At 54.9% G+C, this 11,165-nt stretch overlaps 1 protein-coding gene across 1 annotated transcript; it reads left to right on the top strand.

Moving 5' to 3' along the window:
* The first annotated feature begins 2,474 nt into the window (after positions 1 to 2,474).
* ANAPC2 (anaphase promoting complex subunit 2) lies at positions 2,475 to 10,708 on the top strand. The gene is made up of 13 exons (XM_005527321.3): positions 2,475 to 2,904; positions 3,794 to 4,416; positions 5,013 to 5,145; positions 5,675 to 5,849; positions 5,957 to 6,076; positions 6,509 to 6,626; positions 6,703 to 6,884; positions 7,020 to 7,161; positions 7,891 to 7,966; positions 8,537 to 8,740; positions 8,895 to 9,024; positions 9,309 to 9,544; positions 10,253 to 10,708. The coding sequence occupies exons 1-13, from the start codon at positions 2,494 to 2,496 to the stop codon at positions 10,463 to 10,465; spliced, it is 2,763 nt and encodes a 920-aa protein (XP_005527378.2). The 5' UTR covers positions 2,475 to 2,493; the 3' UTR covers positions 10,466 to 10,708.
* The last annotated feature ends 457 nt before the right edge of the window (positions 10,709 to 11,165 follow it).

The raw sequence follows: 11,165 nt of genomic DNA, 5'->3' as shown, positions 1-11,165 counted from the left end.
CCAGGTGTTGAGGCTTCTCCCATTAATGAAATACTTCAGGATAAGGTGCTGAGACTGGGGTGGAATCAGGGAAAATGTGAGACTGCTGCTGACTGCTACATTTAAGGGATGAGTTTTCAGCAGAGCTTTTCTAGCAAAAAATGCCCCAGTGAACATCTTTCCCTGTGGAAAAGCCCAGGTCAGTTTAAGGCAGCTCTGTTTCTAGCACAACTGCAGGTGGTAAAGCAAAGCTGCTTTCAATTCAAGTTAGGGACAAGGGGTCTGAACTAGCCCTGGCTTAGTTCTCCTATAGATCCATGAGGAATGCTAAAGCCAACACTGTCCTGCAGCTCCAACACTGCTCTGGTTCTCGTGGGAGCCAATTCTGTGCCTGCAGCCCTGTGGGCAGGACAGCTCGGGGGTGTGGCAGTGCAGAGTGTGCTGCTGGCTCTCTGCTCCTTCCCCCGGTGATCCTGCTCTACCTCGGAGCTGGGATTCACACCTCACTGAGCACTCCTTTGCACTTCCCAGCTCCATGCCCTAATCCCTGCCCGGGTCCTCCAGCTCCCTGCGGGCAGAGCAGGGTGAGTGCTGTCCCAAGGGCAGGAGCTTTAGCTGATGGGTCACCTCCTGGGATGTGCCTCAGGATGGCTGTGCTTAAAATGAAGGGTATTTTTTTTTTGTAAATGCCTACCCTGATCTGGAGCATTTGAGGATAAGCTTTAGTGGATCTCTGACTAATACCAAAGCACGTCTAAAAGGAACATGTACTTCTGCAAAGCAAAGGCTTTTATTAAATGTGTGGCATCCTTGTCCCACAACAGCAGCTCTCTCTGGCCAACAGGACTTTCCAGGCTGAAGAAAAAGTTTAGGAATGCTTTTGTCGACGTACTCGTGGTCCTAATGAAGTGCTTTGTGGCTCAATGGCTTTACCAAGATCCCCCATTTCTTCCTTCAGGAGATCTAGCAATGTCTGAGAATTGTCCAGTATCTGGGAAAGAAATAAAAATAGCTTATTTTTACATAAACTGTTTCTCTTATGAATTCCCTTCCAATTCAACTGATCTGCCTTGCAGCAATAGGGGTTCTCCAGCCCTTCAGCCTCTAATTCCTGGTGATTTATTATCCTCGCTGTGGGAATATCTGTGGGAGAATTTCTGGTTTGTGTTCATATTCTGAATATGAAAGGCCCTAAGCAATTTATCTGCCTTGGAGCACTAGGCAGAGAACTGCCTGAAGCAGACTGGGGTGTATTTGGTTGGTTTGGGGGGCTTTTTTAAGGGAGATTTGGTACCTGGGCTTTTTAGATCAGTATTGAATTGTGCTCAGCAGACCCAGTCTTAACTCTTTTCCACTGTTACAACTGCACATTTTGGGTTTCTGACTTCAAGACTAACTCAAATCTACAGTGACCTTATGGCAGACTAGATCTGTTATTAATTTTCTCCTGGTTTTAGCTCACTGTGTACATAATCTAATATCCCTGCTTCCTATGCTCTAGGCTACAACATTTTAGGGGACCCTTCTGCCTGTCCATCTCACCAGTTAAAAATTTTAACACAGTGGACAAACTGTAACCAAATGTGATGGTTATAGTCCCAAAAAAAAATATGTTCCTTTGAGTTTGTGGAAAATCACCAAGTGATCACAGAGAGGAGCTGAGGCAGTGCCCCACAGGACAAGGTGCTGGAGGAAGGTGAAGTCCTGTGGGGGCTGGCAGAAAGCAAGGAGGGACAAAGCAGGAATGTACATCCACAGGAAAGGAACTCTGTTACTTTCTGTCTGTGGGACACCAGCATCTCCTCCTCACCACCTCCTTCTACCTCCTGTCTCAGTTCATTTCAATAAACAAATTCATCCGCAGGCTGGGGGTGTGACTTGGATCTCAGGTAAGGTTTCTTTTTACAGGGGCTGTTGGTTTGTGTACCTTACAACATAATTTTTAAGCTTTTAAATTTTTATATGCGTTTCCCCCTTCACTTCAAACCATCAGGTCTTGAAGGAGGTCGAGGAAACAGCTCCAGCCTCATCTGACAAGTGATTGCCGGGGAAAGCACTGACTTGGGGACAGGAAGAGGAGCTGACACAGTAGTTGGTCACATCCAAAATGCAGGAGAATTTAGGCAGCAGCTAATGGGGAAAGGGGTATTTCTGACACAAACTCTGCCTGGTCACCAAGAGGAAGATTGTTACTCATCTGAAAAGAGGCTGGGAAGATCCTTTTCTATAAAACAGAAAGCTGTTGGTGTTTAATACAGAACAGCTCTGCCCCTGTCTGTGGGGATCAAGCAGATCCTGCCTGGCAGTAACACACACAGGGACCAAAATGACAGTGCCAGCCCTCGTTCTTTCCTCCTTCCCATCTTCTACTGCCCCAACAATTAGACACTTTTAATGACATTATTCCATTAAAGATGAAAGAAACTACACTAAATCTTGGGTTCTCCTCCAGTCTCAACACACCGAGCGCCCTGAGCGCTGCTCGCTGTCAGTACCTGCCCGGAGGCCGTGTCCATGTCGGCGATGGTGCGGGCGATGTGGGCTCGGGCGGACCGGAGCCCGGCCAGGCTCTCGCTGGTGTCGGACAAGCGCCGGGAGAGCAGGGCGAGCCGAGCCTGCAGCCGGCTCCGCTCCACTTCCTTGGCCCGGATCCGCCCGCTCAGCTCGTTCTGCCGGGCGCGGAGCTCCGCCAGCCCTGCGGGACGGCAGCGTCAGACGGGCCCGCTCCCCCTGCCCGGTCCCCGGCCCCGCTGCCCGCCCGCCCGGCCCCGCTCACCCTCCCGCAGCGCCTCGTGGTGCCCCCGCAGCGCGGCCCCGGTGCCGCTCATCGCCGCCGCTCCGCCCCTTCCTGCGGCCCGAATGGAGCTCTCGGCCGCCTGGCACACGCTCAGCACCGCGCTGGTGCCGCCCGCCGCGCTGGGGCTGGTGAGCGGGGACCGGGCGGGGACCGAGCGGGGACCGAGCGGGGACCGAGCGGGCCCTCACGGGTCGCTGCGCTCCGCCGGGCACGGGGCAGGCCCGAGCCGCCGCCCCCCGGGATGCTCCGGCCTCGGCTCCTCCCCGGCCGGGCCTCGCCGGCTCTGGGTCCGCGGGGCGGGTGGGAACGGCCGGGGCTGAGGGAGGAACGGCCGGGGGTGAGGGAGGAACGGCCGGGGGTGAGGGAGGAACGGCCGGAGCTGAGGGAGGAACGGCCGGGGCTGAGGGAGGAACGGCCGGGGGTGAGGGAGGAACGGCCGGGGGTGAGGGAGGAACGGCCGGGGGTGAGGGAGGAACGGCCGGAGCTGGGGGAGGAACGGCCGGGGGTGAGGGAGGAACGGCCGGGGGTGAGGGAGGAACGGCCGGAGCTGAGGGAGGAACGGTTCGGGCCAGGGCAGGAACGGCCGGAGCTCCTGGGTGTGCGGGGGGTGGTGGCTGCTGGGGGCTGTCAGGGAAGGGCCGTGGGTCCAGCCGCCCCTCTCCCTGTCAGCCCAACCAGGAGCAGGACCAAAAGGCCACAGCTTGCCCGGCCGTGCTGTGGCTCTGCTCCCACTCCGTCTGATGGAACTGGTGTTGGCCAAAGAAGGGTTTTGCTCCAGAGCCCTGTATTTTGGGTGCCCAAGGGTGGCTCACAGCATTCCCACCAGCAGCTGTGTCCTGCAGCAGCCACCAGCAGGGACAGCAGTGATGTGTGCGGGTGTGAGCCCTGGGAGGGTGCGCTGGGCATCCAGCGGTGGGCTGAGACCCTGGCAGGTCACCATGGAGGAGCAGCATCCCTGGCAGCAGAGTCCCAGTGTCCTCCAACAAATGCTTACCTTGTGTTCCCTCCACTTTCCAGGCAACCCCGAGGGCTGAAGCTGCGGGGCCGCTGCAGGATGCCGAGCTCCGGGCAGCCCTGGAGGTGCTGCAGTGCTACGACTTGCACTCCATCGTGGAGGAGTGGTTCATCGAGGTGCTGCAGACTGACCTGCAGGCAAATATCGCCCCCGAGTTCTGGATCTGCATTAGCCAGTATGAGAACATGGTTGAGGAGCCCCAGTGCGCAGTGCTGCTCCTGGACGCGTTCAGTCTGCTCAAGTGCCGCCTGGAGCCCTACCTGAACAGCCTGGAGCTCCTGGAGCAGTGGACCAAAGCAGGCCTGCTCCTGGGGACAGGTGCTCAGACGCTGAAGGAGAAGGTCTACACCATGTTCAAAGCTATCCTCTTCTTCTCCACGACCAAATCCTTCCAGGAGATGATCCAGCAGTTCTACAGCCGCACGTTCAGGATATACATGCGGCAGTGGAAGAAAGGAGAGGATGGAACGAATGAGAGTGAGAGCAGCATGAGTGAGCCCGAGCAGGAGAGTGACCCAGAGGAGGGCGGAGGAGAGGGCCAGCTCTGTGCAGGCTGCAGCAGCAAGAGGGAGCAGTGCTGGTGCCCTGAAGCCATGGGACAGTTCCAGCAGCTCAATGACATTCTGTAGGTATCTCATGGGGTGGTGGCTGTCACTCGGAGCAAGGGGGAGTCTGGATGGGGAGCAGCAGCAGGTTTTATTGATCCCTGAGAACAGGAGGAGCTGTGTGAGGTCAGGCTGTGTCATGGTGGTGGGTAGAGAACTCAGCATGGACTTTCTGCTTTCAACTGGTGGTTGAACAAGAGCAGATCTTTAGACAGAACATTCCTCTCCCTGGATATGAGAATATTCTCCTCTTGCTCTGAGGTCTCTGACCACAAAGAAGCAAGCTAGTGCAAGGTGTCCCTGCCCATGTCAGGGCTTTGGACTAGATGATCTTTAAAGTCTCTTCCAACCCAAACCATTCTCTGATTCTATGAAAACTCTTTAAAATTAAAAGGCTTTTGATGGCTGTAAATAATGTCAGTAAGGAAGATGGGATAGCAGTCATGCCGTGTGTTGCACATGTAGCACATCTCTGTGGGCTCTCGGAGCTTGTGGCCTGAGCTGGGCCTGCCTCAGTGGAATGCACAGGGAGGGTGGTGCCTTCAGCTATAAGATTTTCTTGATTTGCTGGTGCCTTTTCCCCCACACATTCCTGACGGTGTCCCTGTGCCCGCAGCCGCCGGCTGAATTTGCTGGAGAGGGTGAGCGCTGACGCTGTCACCACCATCTTGCACAGGATGATCGAGGAGAGGATGGAGCAGCGCTGCCGCGGGGAGTACGAGCACTCCTTCCTCAACGAGTTCCAAGAGGTAAGGCAGGTGCGGGGGCAGTGAGAGTCCTCCCTGGGAGATGTGCAGCTCTTGTTGGGTTTTAGCCAACAGGCTAAAAGCAGATTCCAACTTAAACACCTGGTCCAGGGCTTTGACTTCCAGCAGGCCTGGCAGGAGAGGTGGCTAAAACTCCCAATTTTGGCTGATTGTGGAGGGGAAGGTTTGCTCTGACCTGTGCATGAAGGACTGCCACATTTCACCTCGTGATGTCTGTAGTAATGAGGGAATTTCTGTGGTTCCAGTTTACAAACCACAAGATCAGCACCTGGCCAGCAGAGGGCCCTCCCTCTGTGTAGGTGAGCCCATAATTAGAATATCCTGTATCTTCAATTAAAGTTCCAATTCTTTCAGCTGGGCTTTCCCCAGCTATAACCCAGACTGGGGCACATTTGAAGAGCAGCTGGGGGTGATGCTGTCCTGGTCCAGCTGCCCCTTTCTGCCAGCTGGGGTGGGTTAGGATGTGGCATCCAGCTCTGTGTTCACATCTGTTTCTCCCTTTCATCTGCAGTGGATAGAGAAGGTGATTGGGTGGCTCAGCAGGGTGTTCCTGCAGGATGGCCCCTCGGCACAGCCCTCCCCAGAAGCCAGCAGCACCCTGAAACGCTGGCGCTGCCACGTCCAGAGGTTCTTCTACCGCATCTACGCCAGCATGCGCATCGAGGAGCTCTTCAGCATCATCCGAGGTGCTTCACCCGTGGGCTGGGGCTGGGTGGGTGAGAGAGCTCTCTGATGTGCCACACTGCCTCCCCTCAGAGCCTGGCACTGCTCCTGATCACTGCTTGGTTTGCAGATTTCCCAGAGTCAAAGCCTGCTGTGGAGGACCTCAAATTCTGCCTGGAAAGGACTAACCAGAGGCAGCAGCTGCTCAGCTCCCTGAAAAATGCTCTGGAAATGAGACTTCTGCATCCTGGTGGGTTTTACATCCCTGTCTGTGTCCTGACACTGTGAGGAGCCTGGGCATCAGTGGGGATCTACTTGGAGCTGATCTGGTTTCCTGTTTGAGGAGTGAGGGGCAGTCACCATGCCCATCACACGTTCTTCATGTTCTAGTGGGCATGACAGCAGCAGCCATCCCAGCCCCCTTTGGCCTCATTTTTACACTGTGGTCAGGAGCACAAAGTTTAGCTTCGGTCCAGGTGGGCAAAGGCTTCTTTGCACTGTCAGGGCTCAGCTCTGAGCCTCCATTCATGCTCAAAACTGGTTTCTCAGGCACATGGATCTGATCTGCCCCATTGCCTTGGGCAGTAGGGCAGCAAAGCCCTCCTCTTCCCACACCACAGATGGAACAGAGAGCTTGGACCATCCAAACTCCTTCTATCCAAGCCATTATCCTCTCCTGCAGGAGTCAACACGTCCGACATCATCACTCTGTATATCTCGGCCATCAAGGCCCTGCGGGAGCTGGACCCTTCCATGGTTATCCTGGAGGTTGCCTGTGAGCCCATCAGGAAGTACCTGAGGTAGGAGGAGTGTGGGGCAGTCTGACACATCCCCTTTCCCTCCCCTCACTCGCTCCGTTTCCATTGCTGCTGGCAGGACTCGGGAGGACACGGTGCGGCAGATCGTGGCCGGTCTCACGGGGGATGCTGAGGGCTCGGGTGACCTGGCAAACGAGCTCTCCAAAGCTGACCCAGTGACCCTGGAGAATGGCCAGGAGAGTGATGATGACATCTCAGAGCCAGGGGACTGGGTTCCTGACCCAGTGGATGCAGATCCAGGTGAGATGCTGAGCCCAGCAGTCCTGGCAGCCGGCTGTTTTCCCTGGTGGGCTGGAGCCTTCAGCAGCTCATTTGCTGGTTCTCTGGAGCTGGGCTGGGGCAGGTCCCTGTTAATGTCACACTGGATTCCACCAGGGAAATCGAGCTCCAAGCGTCGCTCCTCAGACATCATCAGCCTCCTGGTGAGCATCTACGGCAGCAAGGACCTGTTCATCAACGAGTACCGCACGCTGCTGGCTGACCGGCTGCTGCACCAGTTCAACTACAGCGCTGAGAGGTGAGGCCCCAGCGCCCACAGCCAGGGCTTCCCTGGAAAAATCACCTGAGTTTTCTTTTACCTGTTGTCTGAAGGGTAGAACTTTCAGACTCAGTCCTGTCAGTGGCTGTTTGTGCAGCCAGGAGTGCCTTTGGCTATTTGCTTTGCAGCTTTGAGTTTGCCTCTAGAATTCCATGCTCAGTCCTGCCCTTGGCTTGTGTTAGAGCAGGAATTTGGAGACACTGACATGCTCTTAGCTCCATCCCACATGTTGATGGCCCCTCAAGTGGAAGGGATGGGAGATGTGTTTTTCTGAAATACAGAAAGTTCCACCTGAACATGAGGAAGAGCTTTGCTGTAAGGAGAGGTGACTGAGGAGTGGAACAGGAGCTCAGAGAGGCTGTGAGGTCTTCCCTGGAGATATTCCAAGCCCATCTGGACACAACCCTGAGTGACTGCTCCAGGGGACCTTGCTTGAGCAGGGAGGTGGAACTGGATGAGCTCCAGTGGTTCCAGCCTGAACCATTCTGGGATTCTGTCTTTAAAAAGCTGCTGGCCTAGAGGAGGTGGCTGTTCCTCCCTTGGGTACCAGGAGCCATCCTGGGCAGACACTGTGCCTTGCAAGGCTTCCTAGGAAGAGCATCCTTGTGCCAGGGACTTCCTTTTTTTGGCTGTGTGGTGAGGGGTGGAGGCCAAGCCAGGTTTGTCCTGCTGAGGGCCCCGTGCCTGACCTGCTGTGTCTCTTTCCAGGGAAATCCGGAACGTGGAGCTGCTGAAGCTGAGGTTTGGTGAAGCTCAGATGCACTACTGTGAAGTCATGTTAAAAGTAACTCCTTTTATTTTTTTAATTCAAGTCCTGTGTGTCTGAGCCCATTGGGGAAGGGGAGGGACTTGAGGAGTGACCCAGAAAGGGTTTCTTAGGAAAGTGGGGGCTCCAGAATGCCAGAGAGGGGCTGATTTGTGGCAGGCAGGAGTGCATTTAAATCATGTCTGTTTTTAAGCCCTGTGGGTTGGATTATCAGCTCTGGGGAGTGGTTGCTCTGGTGCTGCTGTCTCTCCTGCCCTTCCTGCAGTATCCTGGCATTGAAGAGCTGGGCTTGTCCAGCTCCTCTGGGGGTGGGACTCTGGAGTTTGATTCTTTTGGAGCACTCTGGGAAGAACACAGGTGTGGAAGGCCTCCAGTGAAGGCAGTGTTGAGTTATAACTCCTCCCTCTAACATCCCACAAATTTTTCTGAGTACGTAGCAGACTTCCAAGTAGAATATACATGAGATCACATCCTTTCCATCACCCTTTGGAGAGAACACTTTTCACCTTGTTGAAGCCTCTCCTTCAGCACTGGTTAGCACTGACTCTGAAGGGAAGGAGCCCCCTGAGCCCCCTGTGCCTGTTGCAGGACATGGCCGACTCGCGGCGCATTAACGCCAACATTCGGGATGAGGAGGAGAAGCTCCCTGAGGAGGAGAGGCCTCCCTTCAGCCTCGTGGCTGTTATCCTGTCCAGTGAGTTCTGGCCACCACTCAAAGAGGAGAAGCTGGAGCTTCCAGAGCAGATCAAGGAAGCCATGGAAGCGTATTCTAAGAAGTATGAGAAACTAAAGGTGAGCCCAGCTTAACCCTCCTTAGGAAAGCTTTATCCAGTCTCCTTTAGCTGCTGGTTGGCCCACGCTGTTACAGTGGGGTTTGCAATAACCCAGCACTTAGTGGTTCCTGCTGGGAGATCTGCTGGGATCAGCTGCTTCCCCCTTTTCCCAGGCCATGAGGACCTTGAACTGGAAGTACCACCTGGGGCTGGTGAGCCTGGACGTGGAGCTGGCTGATCGCACGCTCTCCCTGTCCGTGTCTCCTGTGCACGCTGCCATCATCCTGCACTTCCAGACCAAGAGTGAGCGCTGGGCAGCCCCTGTCTGTGCTTCCATGGCTGGGAAAGACACGTTCCTCGGGCAGCTGGAGGCTCTGAGAGCTCTGGCAGGAGGACCAAGACCTGGTGCATGGGTTTGGTTCTCCCACAGGGTTTCCAGCACCCAGCAGGGCCACAGCTCTGCACCCCTCTGCTTGTTCTGGCAGTGCCTCCCCTGCCTTACCCTGCTTCCTTCCAAATCCTGGCAAGCTTGGGTGTGGAAAGTGTCCTGTTCTCCATCTCCTGTCTGATTTCCATGGTCTCTGCAGGCACCTGGACGCTGACAGAGCTGAGTGAAGTGCTCAAGGTGCCCGTGACGTCGCTGAAGAGGAAGATGACGCTGTGGCTGCAGCAGGGAGTCCTGCGGGAAGAGCCCGAGGGCACCTTCACCGTCATCGAGGAGGAGCAGAAGGACCAGGTGGAGAAAGTTGTTCTGATTGACAGTGACGAGGAGGGGGACTCTGCCATGGCCTCACAGGCTGACCAGAAGGAGGAGGAGCTGCAGGTACCTGTCCCTGTGGTGATGCAAACATCCTGTCTTTTGGGTTTGGGGAATCTGATCAAGATGATGGATTCAGTTTGCACTATGGATTCACATTTTCCACTGCAAGTGGCCAAGTCCAGCACAAACATTTGGGTTTTCAAGTGGGTATCTCTTGGTTAATCTTTTGATGCTGGATCACAGCCTTCCCTCCAGACAAGTGCCCAGCTGCTGAGTCAGGGAACCATTTGGAAATCTCCAAATTGTTTTTTTTTTTAGTTTAAAAAAAGAAAAAACGTCTGAGACATGATTTCATATTTGAAAATAGCCATAACTACTTTGGATGCACCCAAGCAACACTTTTTGGCACTTCTGACTGCCCAAAAAACTTTCCCAGTACTAACAGCTGGATCTCTGCCTTCTCTCTGTTGTGGTTCCTGGACATTTCCAGTGCCTTTCCTGCCTGTGAGTCATACTGTGTGTGTTGTGCACCACAGCATTGTCATACTGGTGTTCATCCACAGAGGGTCATGTGTGTGCTGCAGGTCAGATCCCACTGTCTAGCTCAGTGTCCCAGCACTTTGCTGCTGTTGTTGGATATGCCCTGCTTGAAGACCCCATGCTCATGGCTGAGAGCAGAACTTAGTGCCAGCTGCATCCCTGCCTTGTTTTTGGGGTATTTGCTTTATGCTGTAGTGTCAGTCATTCACTGTGGCCTGTGTCCCTCTGCAGCTGTTCTGGACGTACATCCAGGCCATGCTGACCAACCTGGAGAGCCTGTCCCTGGAGAGGATTCACAGCATGCTCAAGATGTTTGTGATGACGGGCCCCGTGGTCACTGAGATCGATATCCAGGAGCTGCAGGGATTCCTCCAGAAAAAGGTCCGGGACCAGCAGCTCATCTACTCAGGGGGGGTCTATCGCCTGCCCAAGAACTGTAACTGACCTGGCAGCGTCCCTGGGCACTCCTGCCTGTGCCTGAGCTCTGCTCCAGAGTGCCACCAGCTCTCAGTGTCCTGCTGGGGGTTCTCTGCCCTGGGGGTTCTCTGTACCCCCTTCCCCGAATGGCTGTCAGCTCAGCAGCAGCCTGGACACCCCACGTCTGGGTCTGCTCCACACATTCCTCCCTCCCTCATGTGAGTGCCTGGGCCCACCTCCCTGGTTAATAAATAAATTTCCTTTTTTCAATGGTGTCAACTCTTTTCTTTCCTCTTGGCACCTCCCCATGCTGGAGGGGCAGGCAGGAAGCTCCCCAGTCTGCCAGGCACTGTCTGTCTTTCCTTGGTCTCCATGTGCAGCCCCAGAAGGTTTTGGGAGGGGGCTGTTGGCTCCAGCTGCTGTCTGGGACTCTGTGTGTGGCTAAAGCAGTGTCTTGGAGCTGGATGTGATTAATGAGACCCTGGCCAAAACGAAGGCTTGGGGGAAAACTGCAGGGTGCCCTTGTTTGGGACTCTTAAATTGTGTGGAATAATTTTATTGTGGGATGAAGAATGCTTTAGATGGATGAGATGTTGCTGTTCTTCAGGGCAAGCTGGTTAGTCCTGGAGGAGATCCAGTGGATTATCCAGGCCCTGGTGGGATTGCTTTGTCCTGGCACAGGTACCTGTGTGTGTCCCAGCACCACAGGGCTGCCCTTGGGGACGTT

The sequence above is a fragment of the Pseudopodoces humilis genome, chromosome 22 (genome assembly GCF_049639895.1).
Source record: "Pseudopodoces humilis isolate 2021_Gansu_Grassland_sample_001 chromosome 22, ASM4963989v1, whole genome shotgun sequence".
Taxonomy (NCBI): domain Eukaryota; kingdom Metazoa; phylum Chordata; class Aves; order Passeriformes; family Paridae; genus Pseudopodoces; species Pseudopodoces humilis.
This window is presented reverse-complemented; position numbering and strand designations above follow the sequence as displayed.

Excerpts from the sequence above, each read along its gene's own strand:
- ANAPC2 (XM_005527321.3), top strand. The coding sequence starts at position 2,494 with ATGTCGGCGATGGTGCGGGCGATGTGGGCTCGGGCGGACCGGAGCCCG. Across the intron at positions 5,850-5,956 it reads GCTCTTCAGCATCATCCGAG|ATTTCCCAGAGTCAAAGCCT; the intron begins GTGCTTCACCCG and ends CTTGGTTTGCAG. Across the intron at positions 9,025-9,308 it reads CCTGCACTTCCAGACCAAGA|GCACCTGGACGCTGACAGAG; the intron begins GTGAGCGCTGGG and ends TGGTCTCTGCAG.